The following is a 15033-nucleotide window of genomic DNA, read 5'->3' on the forward strand; positions in this document are numbered from 1 at the left end:
GAGCATGATTAAATAATGATTTTTGGTGGTGAACTTTTTTTTTAACCATAGTTTAATATCTCATATTAAGCCTGAGGCCTTCACTTATGCCAGTGAGATATTTAATTTGTTCTGGATCACTAAATGCCGGGATACACTGCAGGATTTTTGCACTCCATATCACACTGTGCAACATGCATCATTTAAACTTGGGGATGACAAGCATGTAGACTGTACAATAATGACACCTATTGAATCATAGGACGTGATGGCTGCGACATAAGTTAGCACAACGCACCAACATGCACTGCTGGTAAACAAATACTGGTACAGGTCATAGCACACTGTGCATTGATCATGCTGAATTTCTGTCAGAAAACTATTGTAGGCGGTCTTTGGACGCAAGACCGGGAAAACGTCCATCTTTGAACCTCTTTCACTATACGACACAGGACCACTGATGAAGAGTCACGATCGCAGAAATCACGATTGTTTCAGAATGGTAATGTTTCAGTGTATCCCGGGCTTTAGACATTCTCTTAACAAATGCAGACTCGGTTTTACAATTGTCCAATTTCATTATAGCTATTTGATCCACAGTAAGTGAACTAAAATCTGATTAATCTCATTTGTTTGTCATCTTATTCAGGAGTTTAAGTTCATGGGTCAGTGTCGGTCTCCCTCGGTATCTCCAAGCAGACTACCAGAATTCACAAAGCCTGAGGATCTTTCTCTCTTTGAGCAGTTCCTACAGGGTGGAAACCCATTTGAGATGCAGATAGATAATAAGGAAGAAGAAACGGAGGACGTCCTGGCTTCTAACGGGGTACACTTTATATTATATTTTGGTAGTTTATAACTATGAACTATTTACTATGTGTAACAAGTAGTGTCTAAATGTGCATTAGGATTAGATTATATCAGTCATCTAAAGTACTTGGATCAATTTTAAACCATCAAAATTTAAACTTTTTTTCTAGTTGTTTAATGCCGTTTCTATTAGTCTTGAGCAAATGGTTATTTTGTGATCATTTACATATGTTTATATCAGATGCTTGCATATAATCTTATAATCAATGAACTGTGCTTGCAGAACTGGGTTACTGGAGAAATGAGAAAATAAATAGAGCGAAAATGTGATTATGCATAAACATTTTGGAACGTTAACTGCCTGATTGTCCTTATAATCATTGACAGAGGGCACTGTTTTATACGGAGAGTAAACTCATCATTATAAACGCTCGGATGTGCTTGCCGTTTCTGATGATATCGCTGTAATGAAAACAAACACTGAATGTGGACTGTGAAGAGTAAGAGCACTTGGTAGAAGTGATTTCACCCTTAAAGAAACAAAGTGCATTCAATTATGGAAGCAGCATTGTTAATTATTCCACGTTTTGTTAATGCAAACCACAGTGATTGGTATCCAGTTACAATGTGGTGCATCTACCCTTGGTTTAAACAGGTTTTTATTACCAAACTTGATGCTTGATGCTTGCCTCCTTGATTTTTGGAGGGATTGTTATAATGTTATATTGATCTGAATTTGCAGCATGTTTTTAATACATGAAAACATTTTATTTCAAGGTCAGCTTTAAACCTCAGAGAATAAAGGATTCTTATAATTGTTTTATTTTTGTAATTTGTTACATTTCTGTTCAAAGGGTTGTACTGCACTAATTAATGAGATCTGGCACAGAAATATTGCACGGTTTTAATGAAACATTTTCTGGAAGGTTTCACCTTGAATGTAGTGCCAAAGATAAAGCGTCTTAAACAGTGTAGCACTGGAACGCAATTTTTTACACATAGACAATAGGGATGTGCCTGTAAGAAATGTTTTCTCCCGTGATTAATAAACCTGACTACACCACACATATTTTACAAGTAAAGACACAGTGCGCCCAAAACCGCCTATTTCCATACTATATATAGGCGAAATGCACTAGGCGAGGTACAGTAAACTTAGTATACATAGTAAGTAGGCAAAAAGTAAATCGCAAATCGTGATTTTTTTGAATTTTCCTCTTACTTTAAAACGAGTACTTTGTCGTTCATTATTATTTTATGAAACCAAAAAAAAAAAAAAAATTAAAAAGACTTACTTTGTATTAAAGGTGCAATGTGGGACTTTTAGCGACATCTTGCGTTGAGACAGTGAATAGCAACCAATGGCTAACTGTGCAGTCACACCAGACGTGGAAGAGGCGGTAAAAGCGCGCTATTCAAGCGTAGTTGGGCGCTTGAACATTTTGAGTTTACTCACTTCATGCACGCGTAAAATTCTAGTCATTCGAGACATTCACAGATAAATTTGCATCATGGGAGGGGCTTGTATAGTTCAAATTGAGTAAACTTACCAGATTGTTCGACCTCCTCACTCACTTTCTTCCCAACAACATCCTTTTAATTCCTGTAAAAGTACAAAGATGTGTCGTGCAGCGATTATGACTGAATTTTACTTCCAGTCGCACATGTCCGACCAGTAAATGTGACCTTTTTTTGTGATGTGACACTGAAATTGAAACAGCACATTGTACTTTCAGCATCTGTTATCAAAGTATTTATTAGTAATACAGTGGAAATTTGTAGAAATATGATTATTTGGTTAGCATGTTGATTTACGGTGTGTGCCCCTAAATTTTCTGGTTGCGCCCCTAAAATTTTCAGTTGGGGGCCACTGTGCTCCTAGTAAAAAAAGTTAGTTTGGAGCCCTGTATTCGCGTCTTTACATTGACTTAACATGTAAATCACTTGCGCTTGCCGCCTCTTCCGCGTCTTGTGTCAACGCACAGCTCACGCCTCCCTTTCAAAATGCATAGTGAAGCTAAGGTGACAAACACATCATCGTCTGAGACAATGTAGTGACAAAATGCGATCTATTGAACAGTTTGTCCATTTCGGGCTATTTTAGAAAACGTACTTCCATGTAAGGGGGACACGTGGTGTACTGTGTATATAGATAAAAACGGCTCAATCTAAGGTAATAAAAACAATACACTTCATTTTGTTCACTTTATACACCACTGATAATATAGTTATGTATATTATATTGCATTTCTGTCAAGAGATCCTTCTAAAAGTTACACAATGCACCTTCAAAACAAACCTGATGGACAAGTGTTTATTATATGACTCTGTCTATGAAAGCCAGGCTAAAGTCTCATAATCTAAATATGAGATAGAAGCATCAAAGTTTAATATCACTCACTGATTTCACTTTAATGTCTTTGACATTTTACATCAATTTCAAGGCTTTATTTCAAAAGAATGTTCTTTACAATATGTAGGATGATTTTATTAGGATTTTATTTTCTATTATAAATATGTAGAAAACAGTAAATCACAAAACAACGACTTCGAGGTCACAAAGAGATTGTGTTTTCTTTAAAAGTTGTATTTTTCCAATGATGTTATTGACCTCGTATACTGTACATGCAAATAATGTTAACCCAGGGTTAGCATATACACTGAAAAAAAACAAGTTTTTAAAATCACACTGTGAACAGTGTGAAGCAAAAAAACCAAACCCATGATTACATTTTGAATGCCCTTGGGCTATGTGACAAAAGCCTTCACTTACAGTATCTAACATTTCTTCATTTTTTTTCTCTATGTGCAGTATGAATCAGACGAGCTGGAAAAGGGCGTGTATCAGGACTACGACAGTGATAGCGATGTACCCGATGAGCTTAAGCAAGACTACGTGGATGAACAAACAGGAGACGTGCCTGTGAAGAGGTCGGCATTATAACTCAAAAGCATTTCATTTTTATAGTTTTTTACTGTGGCTTTTTAAATAGTAGAGTAGCTTAAGCTCCGCCCCCACGAAGATCATCAATTAGTTCATTATACCAAGACAAGGGCAGACTTCCTGTTCACGTTCTCAAGCACCTCATGTAGTTTATATTCGTACGGTGTGCTGTGAACACACACAGTTATCATTACCCTCTTATCAGTGAAAAGAGCTTTAATTATTCTATGAAGAACGAGCCTTTTTAGTCCACAAGTTCTCTATTTAGAGCCATTCTGAGTCAAATAGAGCGAAGTCTCAAGTAGTTTGTTAAAGCAGTTCCCTTCTGAATTGTGTCACATGGCTGTTTGTAAGCTGTAAATGTGTGCAAACACTCACATTTTTCACAATTTGAAATTGCTCTTGGTTTGCTCTCTAAGTGTAAGTGTGATAGAAATATGCTAAATCAAGACTCTGATTAAGGATGTTGTTTAAGTAGGGTACGCTGATGAATATTTAATGCCTGTTTGTTCCTTGCATAGATGACTGACATTTCTCCCTGTAGTAAATCAGCTGAGGCATTACATGTTGTGACATTTAATTGTTAGAGACTGCCAGATTTTGAGGGATCTAGCATATTTTGCATTTTCAAAATGACATGAGTTTCCTGCGTGCCTGCAAGGACAAAATAATTCACCCTTGCTCGCAATCTGTGGCTTCTGTGCCTGGTGTTTAATGCATCTTAAATGGTTGATGAACTCGAGCATTACATTCACATGTTTTTTGTTGGTAGAGCTTTTTTGTAGTTTGATGAAGTCACAAAATACAACAAATGTGTCAAATTGTGCCCCTGTATAGCTTAATGGGATAGCATTGCTAAATATGGACGTAGTGTCTGTGATGTCACCCATAGGTTTGTAAAGAGCTTTATTGAAGCCTGTATTCAGCGGGGCCAGCCGTTGTCATCTTGGCAGCACGTCAATGCACATCACTTACGGATAACCGAAAATGGGTAAAGAGGCGGGACATGGGTAAAACTGAGGGCGCTGGTTGCTGAAACCACGCCCCTCCAACTCGACGGTAGTGACTGCAGTGGCTGTTCAACCGTCACTCAAGTGGCCACGCCCTACATTATACAGAACTTTAAGGCTTAATATAATTTTAATGGATGAGTTACAAAAAAATTACCCGACACTTGGGGCCAATCCCATTTCTCTGTCTTACCCCTTCCCCTTCCCCTACCACTTCGTCTTACCCCTAGCCCTTGTCCCTCAAAACCAAGTGTTAAGCGCTAGGGGTGAAAACATACCCCTATGAAATGAGACACCGCTTGGTTACGGTTACGTCATCATACATCGTCGTTTGCTGGCTGCCAGTTAAAACTGTAGACAAGCATGCAGTCCATTCATGGCTAGTTAGAGAAATATGGGACTGTTGTGCAAATCAGCAAATACGGGAATGTTGTGCAAATCAGCAACGTAACGTTAGCGTAGCAAACTAGCGAAATTTTAAAACATTTAAATTAAGAACATAATTTAAATATATATGAACAGGACTGTGTAGAGCACAAAACAAGACGTTAGTAATTTTTAAATTAATTATTAAGCCGAAAATACTTACATTTATGGGACTCTCTGGACGCTCTGGCCGCCATTTTTGCCGGTTGCGCAGTGTATTCTGGGTACCCCTTGGTTTCAAGTAAGCTCGCGGAAATTCTTGGTTTTAAGGGGTATCTACCACTTGCCCTTAGCCCTACCCCTTGATCAAAACGAGAATTGGGATAGCCCTTACTCTCACGTGAACGTGCAAAACTAAGGGGTAGGGGTAAGGGGAAGGGGTTGGACAGAGAAATGGGATTGGCCCTTGGTCCGGTGGAGCTGGGGATTGAACCACTAACCTACCGGTTTGTAGACAACCTACATGAACCACTGAGCCACTGCCGGTCACAATACATACAGTTATAGACATAAAAAGCCCATGGCACAAATCTGTTTCTCTGACGATTATTTAGATAGATGGGGATTCACACTGAATTACACACTTGTCATCACATTCATGATTTTAAGGTAAAATTACATGTCAATCCACATGCATTTAAACGAGCAACTCCTCCCACCACCACAGACGGTTATGTTACGAACCGTCACATTTGACTAACGTCATAACCGTCATCACCAATTCTGAAACCGGCACACCCCTAATTGTACATCCCTTAACCCAATCCAATACCTAAACCTAACCGCTACAATAACTACCTTATTAGCTATTAATTAGCATAGTTAATAATCAATTAGTGTTCCCCATACTAAAGTGTTACCATGACGACATATAGCACCAGTGTGCTCACGACGACCCGAGTTCAATTCCCGTCTCCAAGTCTCCATTTTTTATGAGAACAATGATTAGTTTACGTTTTTCTTTATATAGAGATATATGCAATGACATACATTTCTGATAAATACCTACTCTGCAAACCAGATGGGCTGATTTCAGTTCAGTCAGAAGAGATTAATGAAGAAAGAGTGTGACTGAGTCTCTACAGCTTTAAGGGTCATTAAACCGCATTACTGATCTTGGATCTGTGTGTTCATTCACTGTCTCCTCTCAATCAGCGTGTCCAGAGAGACCCTCCGAAGCCGGAAGAGGTCCGACTACAATCTGAACAAAGCCAATGCACCCATCCTCACCAATACCACCCTCAACGTGATTCGCCTGGTTGGTGAGTAATTGACCTCTGACCTCACGCCTGCGTAAGACTGATCGTGTTTGATAAAGTTGACCCTAAGCAGGGGACCTCAATTTGCTTTCGAATTAACGGGCTAATAACTGAATTGTTATGAGAGAGGTGCATTCACGGATACAGCTGTGTTCAGCTTCAACTTCCGGTCATTAAGTATATTTTGTGCATGTGTCTGCTCACGGCTTTAGTTCATTTTAATAAATATTTGATGGGATGGCCAGGGCAATAGCTCAAAGACAATATGTATGTAAATACTCAATAAAGCTAAATTAACTGAATTTACTCAATGTCCCATTGCTAAGCCCCGCCTTAAAACATTACTGACCATTGCTACCTTAGCAATTGTTGCTTTTAACCCTATTAAAGGGGACATATCATGAAAATCTGGCTTTTTTATGTTTAAGTGCTATAATTGGGTCCCCAGTACTTCTATCAACCTAGAAAATGTGAAAAAGATCAACCCAGTAACTTAGTTTTGGTAAATCATTCTCTGCAAGCATGTGGAAAAAATAGGTCATTGAAATTTGGCTCCCCTTGTGATGTCAGAAGGGGATAATACCACCCTTTAATCTGCACTATGCAACCACAGCACTGCCATTTAGTGCAGAGATCAGCTCATTTGCATTTTAAAGGACACACCCAAAACGGCACATTTTTGCTCACGCCTACAAAGTGGCAATTTTAACATGTTATAATAAATTATCTATATTGTATTTTGAGCTAGAACTTCACATACGTACTCTGTGGACACCAAAGATTTGACTAAATTTTGCCAAAGTCAGCCAGACTAGTTCAGTACTTGCATTTTGATGTTAAGATTGATGATGAAACCCATGTGATTTTTTTTACATTGACTAGTGAACATGTTGTATCTTAGAAATAATTTAACTTGCTAAAATATTGAGTAAATGACACAAGGGCCTTGCAGGTAAAATTTATCAGGAAGATAGATTTTGTTTCTGTAGATATTGCATTATTTGCATGTATGTTTTTGCTCAAATCCCCCTCACTGTCTCCCTATGTCAGCGTGGGTTTACTCCAGGTACTCTGGTTTCCTCCCACAGGCAAAAACATGCAGGTTAGGTGAATTAGAGATACCAAATTGCTTCTCCCCCAACGTGTTTATGGATATATATATATATATATATATAACTGTATATATATATATATATATATATATATATATATATATATATATATATATATATATATATATATATATATATATATATATATATATATATATATATATATATATATATATATATATATATATATATATACAGAGAGAGAGAGAGAGAGAGAGAGAGAGAGAGAGAGAGAGAGAGAGTTAATAAAGTAACAAACAAACAAATCCCTTGAAATCTTTGAACTGTATGTGTTGCATGCTTTTGTTGTGAATATTTCATGTTTACGGACTTATTTCACTTTCATAGGGAAATATATGCAGATGATGAATATTCTGAAACCCATCGCCTTTGATGTCATCCACTGTGTCTCTCAGCTCTTTGATTATTACCTTTATGCCGTCTACACCTTCTTTGGCCGCAACGACACGTATGAATATGAAACACACACCAAATACACCATTGTTTCCCTCCTCCACCTTGAGTGTTAATACTTAGCATTATGAAGTATGTATTAAATGCGAAATAGATGTTGCTGTGTTGTGTTGCATATTCTCTCTGGATCCCATGTTCATTATTAAGAAAAGCACACCCACCATTGTTTTTCGTCTAATGTCTGCAAGCCCTTTGGGCATTCACTGTGCTATAATTACTTCTATGTTTGTGTAAGCCAGCCCTGAATGATATGCTTGCCTCTCGAGGATGCTGGATGCTGAAATTGAACAACAGGCTAAAATTTTAGAGCTACATTTTTGTCACTTTAGTGGCTGAAACCATTCAATTGCAGTTATTTAGACAACTTTATTAAATAGTGAAAGCTGAACCAAACAGATATAATAAAGTGATGCCAACGATTGCAATACAATTTTTAAACCCTTATTTTAGTGGTAAACTGCAGTGAGCTTCAGTGTGTAGCTGACCGAATGCCATCGGCAAATATTATACTTATATCAACTACTTTTGCTTCAAATTCACTTAATCCCAGCCACAGGACATTCAAAAATACCAGTTTGATGGCAGAATCCATTAAACAGCATGAGTTTTTACCCGATTTAGAAAGGTTTACAGAATATATTAGATATTGACTGAATAATTAAGCATTTTAGTGACTGGAGACTTTTATTAGAAGTGTCGATTTTTGTACTTAGAGGGTTTTCCAGTCAAATTAGTTAAAGCTCACATAACACGTGCTGTTTCTGCATATTTCATGTTAATCTTGAGTACTTATAGAGTAGTATTACATATATCCAAAGAGTCTTTAGTTTTATCAGATTTATTTTATCAGCTCTTGTTTGGTGTATGCATGCGATATTCCGGTTAAAGTGCCCATATAAGGACTTCCACTGTACTTCCTGCACTGAAATTGGCCATAAAAGAAATAGAGCAAGATTTTTACATATGAATCTTTCACGTTTGAAAAAAAAAACTTTCTGAAACTTGGACAAACCCTGGGGATGTGCAATCGGCACAGATACCCTGTCATATGGTATGTTTAACTGCTTTTTTGACACTTTCCCTATGTTTAGTATGAGAAATCCTCTTAGTGTTAAAGCAACACCAAAGAGTTTTTTTTACCTAAAAATATAAATAACGTTTCCAAAAAAGTTGCAGTGGTTCATCCACTCAAAACAGGGTGAATGGCACTTTCACATTCGCTTTGAAGCCCTCTATCGGCCAAAACCGCACTAAAGAAGTTTCCAACCGTTGGGTAGCGGTCCTGTAGTTCGAGTGAAAACTACAAAAACTTGCTTTACGGCAGACCTACAATCCAATCAGAGCCAGCTATGCTGCAGTATTTACGACGGTGGTAATGAACAATTGCGCTTCTAACCTGTAGGGGGAGCAAAGAGCAATACGTCTTTAGTGTTGCTTTAATAGGATGCTCCGATCAATCAGTGATCGGTATTGGGCGATAATGGCATTAAAGGGGGGGCTCAATGGTATTTCAAGCATTCTGACTTATTAACACAGTTATAGAGTTGTTTCCTCATGCTAAACGTAGGCAAAGTGTCAAAAAAAAGCATTTGGGCGTGTAACAGAGTATTTCTGTGTCGAATGCACTTCGCCAGGGTTCGTACAAGTTTCTGAAAGTTTTTTTCGATTACAGGTCCAACTGACGTTTCAGGGGTTTTCTATACGTATCACTTCTTTATATGGGCACTTCCCCCGGAAAACCCAGCCCACCCATCAATCAGCAGGAGACGCTAGAACTTACAAACATTCACATCACGCGACAGCTTTGTTTAATTTCAAAACTCAACAATAGCACGAATGAAGAAGTGTGTTTTTGGATGTAAGAAGAAGAAATCCAGCCTTATGAAAACAATGGATATAGTTTATTATCCGGGGTAGCAGCGGAGTTTTGCGTGTGTTCCAGTTCAGAGTCGTGAGTCGTGGTTTTGAAGTCGTGATTTACAGGTTACAGATTGCCTGGAACGCAGCATAAGACTTCTGTCTTATGTTGGAAATAGGCGTGTGCACTTTATATAAATGACACGAACATGCAGTGAATCAGAAGTTGTAAGTGTTGTATAGTGTTGCATGACTCGTACTCGCTCCACCCACTGTAGTAACTCCTCCTTCTTCATTTTTTCGTACGTTATCAGAAAGATTCGGTAAAGCTAATCTTTCTTTTATAAATCTGATTAAACTAAAGACTCTTCGGAGATATAAAGGATGTAATACTACTCTATAGGTACTCCAGATTAACATCAGAAATGCAGAAACAGCGTGTGTTACGTGAGCTTTAAATTATTTCGCTACACCCGCCAGGCACACACACGGCATCCTGTCATCAGTGCATGTGAACAGTGATCTCTCTCACGTCTTAGAGCTACAGTAACCTATTTCATATCTCAATAAAATCACTCTCTGCTGTTGACTAAAGAACTGTTGTACTATATAGTTATTTTATACAGTAAAGACTGTGAAGTGTTTTATTTTCATTACTTTTAACAGACATGAGCCTTTTTAAAGGCATATTTAATTTCTCTTAGCAAAATAAATAATTGCTGTGCTTATTTATTTGATTCTCTATTAACACAATAATATACCTAATTACTGCAAATAATATAACAAAGGCAACATCTGTGGTATTACTTTATCTAGAAAATATGTTACAGTTACAGTCTTTAAAGAGATTGCTTATCAGCTCTGAAAAAATTGGTATCGTATTGGCCGATCACGAAGATAACAAATCGGTAATCGGTATCAGCTGCAAAAATCCTGATCGGAGCATCTCTATTAATAAGAATGCATGAAATGGCTTTAGACCCCCCCCCCCCAAATACACATGAAAGTGACATATGTGAAAATAAGGCATTTCAATTAATGACAGAATTTTTTATTAAATTACTAAACCTAAACATAAGAGCTTGATAAAAAATGCGTATTTACATAAAAACGTCAGATGCACCTATTTGCATATGAGCTCTTCAAATAAAGTCTCATATTAATCTATGAAATGCATAGGTGGCGTTTAAAAGATTTCAGACGTGCGTCTAAAGTTTAATTAAAAAGTTTGGGATTGTCTATCAGTTAAATCATTTCAATGCAGACCTTTGATAATGTACGACCCTCTTGCCTGTCTTAAATCTTTCATAAAGACACCCTTTAGCTGCATGAATTGGCTATCAGTTGCCTTCTCAAATAAAATTAGACAGACGCTCAATTATCCTCTTAATTTTCACTCTTCAAGACTCGCTCAACAAGCCGTATCTACAGAGACTTTACAGCTCTTGTCACAGCAGGAATATCCCTGTAATATACCACACAGAGGAAGTGGTTTCTTGCTCCCTGGGGCACACTAGTTATCTTTTGTGGACAGTCTCCAGCTGATCGTATACTGTAACTTATGCCAGCTCAGCCACCAAAGCATTATTGAATAATGACACTTATTCTTGCCTGTCAACTCTTCTTAAATTGGTTTAGTTTTGTCAGACCTTTGTAAAGTACATCAGTCATTTCAATTAATCCTACTGCTCTTGTACCATGCTTTCACCATTGCGAGATGACAGACTTAGAGATGTCTTGAAAAGAATGTCAGTGAAAAGTCTTGTAAAAGTCTCCCACACAAAAAAAAAACTTATTCATTTAAATAATCTGTCTGAAAATAACGATTTGTTCACAGCAATTTAAACAAATCTATTGCTTTCTTAAAGGAATAGTCTACTCATTTTCAATATTAAAATATGTTATTACCTTAACTAAGAATTGTTGATACATCCCTCTATCATCTGTGTGCGTGCACATAAGCGCTGGAGCGCGCTGCGACGCTTCGATAGCATTTAGCTTAGCCCCATTCATTCAATGCTACCATGTAGAGATAAAGTTAGAAGTGACCAAACACATCAACGTTTTTCCTATTTAAGACGAGTAGTTATACGAGCAAGTTTGGTGGTACAAAATAAAACGTATCGCTTTTCTAAGCGGATTTAAAAGAGGGACTATATTTTATGGCGTAATAGCACTTTTGGGAGTACTTCGACTCGCCTGAAAAGTCCGCTCCCCTTCTCACTCTCATAATGGGAGAGGGAGGGTGTTAATGCGCCGAGTCGAAGTACTCCCAAAAGTGCTATTACGCCATAAAATATAGTTCCTCTTTTAAAACCGCTTAGAAAAGCGCTATGTTTTATTTTGTACCACCAAACTTGCTCGTATAACTACTCGTCTTAAATAGGAAAAACGTTGATGTGTTTGCTCACTTCTAACTTTATCTCTAAATGGTACCATTGAATGAATGGGGCTAAGCTAATTGCTATCGAAGCGTCGCAGCGCGCTCCAGCGCTTACGTGCACGCACACAGATGATAGAGGGATGTATCAACAATTCTTAGTTAAGGTAATAACATATTTTAATATTGAAAATGAGTAGACTATTCCTTTAACACCTCTATGCTGGGCCACCTAAACAGCTGCTTGTTCTAAATACAGCACCGGGAACCCATTTGGTGCAAATATTATTGCCTTTTTATTCTTCTTTTGTGGATATTCTGACATTTTCACAAGAACTTTTCAGCAAGACTGAAGGTTTCAGTAATATCAAACTGTCAGCCTGGACTTGATTGGTTGTCGCCTGAATAACCAACATCACTTCTTCATCTAAATGGAGTCTCTGGCTTTAATCAACTATAAAGTAGTGTTTCTGTCATGGGATTTGACAGTAGTTTTAATCTCACCACACAGACGGCTATATATCAGGTCAGGTTAGAAAAGATGTTCTTTCTCTTTTTCTCTTCGGTCCTGATGGCTCAACATTCAGCATTACAATAATGCTTTTATGGCTAAAAGTTCCATCAGCCTATGGTTGCTTTTCTTTTTCAGCTATAATATTTCCACCTTTTGACATTTTTATCGCAAAGCAAGCGCATTCACTTTGCACTGTTTATGCTATACATACAAGACTTTTCAAATATTTGTTTGTTTGCTCAGTTCAGCCAGAGCTGAACTATGTAAGGAAAAACTTGTATATCATCACATAAGAATTCAATGCCCTTGCATTTTATAGGGCACTGTAGTACAGTATACAACCTTTTTGTCTTATGTAGCTTCAGAATCTAGTATTAGTATACAGTCTACAGAGACAAACGAGTAAATATCATTATTTAAATGAATATTTACCAAGCGCCTGACATTGATGTGCTTGTTTGGGTTCACTTTCACCCATGGCTAACTCTAAACACATATGACATTCAATCTCGCATTGAGATGGAGATCATGTGTTGTGCCATTTAGTTCAGTAATGAACAGCATTACGGTCTGGAAAACCCGGTCGCTATTGTTCGCTGCCGGAGTATCAGCATAATTTAAGACGCATCGTTCTCGGCATTCATTACTTCTTGCCTCCAGTTAATAACTTAGCTTAAAGGCAATAAATGGAAAGAATAGGGCGAGTGCCTCATCTGAGAATGGGATCACCCCCTGAATGATGGAGTGCTTTAGTGTATGGAAAAGCCTTATTAAATGTTGCCGATACAGTGAGCGATGCATGCACCAATGCGTCTGACCTGCTAACAGATGGAGCTTTTGGAAACTTGGCGAAAATGTTCAAATCAGTCAAAGATTTTATTGTCCCCCATGGCAGACATTTGTTCACGAAGCTGAGAAAGAAATTGTATATGGTGCAATATGATGTTAAACTTTCTCTGAGGCAAGTCTTAATACAGTTACTGTAAATCAGGATTTTAATTTATTAGTGTCAAATGCTGTTAATCAATTAAGCGTTATATTTAATTATTATAGAGTTATTAATGACATAAATCAATATTTGTTAAGTTAAATCCACAGATGAACATAATATACTTGTTACTAATACAATGCATTAGTGGCCAGCAAGGAGTGTAAGTGAAATATATTCTTAGCCCATCCCCTATAAGCCAGCTAGTTTAACGTTGTTTTTCAGATGTATTTTCTGTTGGTTTATTTTTGCTTTTTGTTTCTTAATGCAAAGAACATACCGTCTGCATCTGTGCCTTCTCAAGGCTCTCAGGCTGGGGTGTCCAGACAGACAACCCCTGCCTATTGGGTAAGACTGCAGTTTGGACCCTATGGGCCATTGTGTTCTGTGTTTTCACCCATTAGTATGGTTGGAGTGTCGCTGTTACCTGTGGTGGTGCTTTGCATTTTCTTGGTATGGTTGATGTAGAGTGTCCATTATGCATTTATTTTTAACTTGCGCTTCGAAAAAGCTTTAAGGTTTTGTGTGTTCAGATATTGCGCTTTTGTGTTTGTGTCTGTTCTTAAGAGATTTTAAATGAGTGCTTTTTCAATTATAAATATAGTTTTTTTTGCAATGCACAGAATTGCAACAGTGATGTTGTTAAATGTATTATTTTATTAAATCCCTAAAAAACAAACTAAATAAAATACTGTGTCCTAACAACATAGAACAGAGATAGGCAACGTCGGTCCTGGAGTGTTGACATCCTGCAGATTTTAGTTCCAACCTGATAAAACCTTGCCTACCAGTAGTTTTCAGGTGACTTTAGACCAGAGGTTCTCAACTTGTTGTGCGATAGACTGTACTAACAGATTTAACAAGAATTCAGAGCTATCGTTTTACAGACTGACAAAAAACACAGAAAGGAGAAGTAAATAGATCGTTCATGCCAACGTCCACAGACCACAGGTGGGTTGATAAGTTGCTAGGGTCACTATCAAGCAGAGGTTTTACTTTCTACTTAAAAGTATTTTTCAAGTATTTGTATTTTATCCGTTTTTTTCTTTGGAAAACACATTCCAAAAGAATATTATCATAATTTTTTTCTATTCAGTGTTTCCCATACATTGATTTATTTGTGGTGGCCCACCACAGAATCAACACTTGCCCCCACAAATAGAATTTTCATGATTCCCATTTACATTTTTATTTCACTATTTAAAACAGCTTAATTCGGATTAAAATATAATTTGATATATAATACAGATCAAATACAGATACAGATCAAAGAGTAGAAG

General features: G+C 37.4%; 1 protein-coding gene across 2 annotated transcripts in view; it reads left to right on the forward strand.

Moving 5' to 3' along the window:
* Positions 1-15033, forward strand: part of vps50 (VPS50 EARP/GARPII complex subunit) — a 162791-nt gene that overhangs the window by 88423 nt on the left and 59335 nt on the right. Inside the window, exons 18-22 of one of the 2 annotated variants that reach the window (XM_073858278.1) lie at positions 629-805; positions 3602-3720; positions 6325-6431; positions 7889-8009; positions 14026-14100. In XM_073858278.1, coding sequence (XP_073714379.1) covers positions 629-805; positions 3602-3720; positions 6325-6431; positions 7889-8009; positions 14026-14100 — 599 coding nt within the window. The remainder of the gene's footprint in view (positions 1-628; positions 806-3601; positions 3721-6324; positions 6432-7888; positions 8010-14025; positions 14101-15033) is intronic. The other variant, XM_073858279.1, reaches the window with a different exon arrangement.

This window comes from Misgurnus anguillicaudatus, chromosome 20 (genome assembly GCF_027580225.2).
Source record: "Misgurnus anguillicaudatus chromosome 20, ASM2758022v2, whole genome shotgun sequence".
NCBI lineage: Eukaryota > Metazoa > Chordata > Actinopteri > Cypriniformes > Cobitidae > Misgurnus > Misgurnus anguillicaudatus.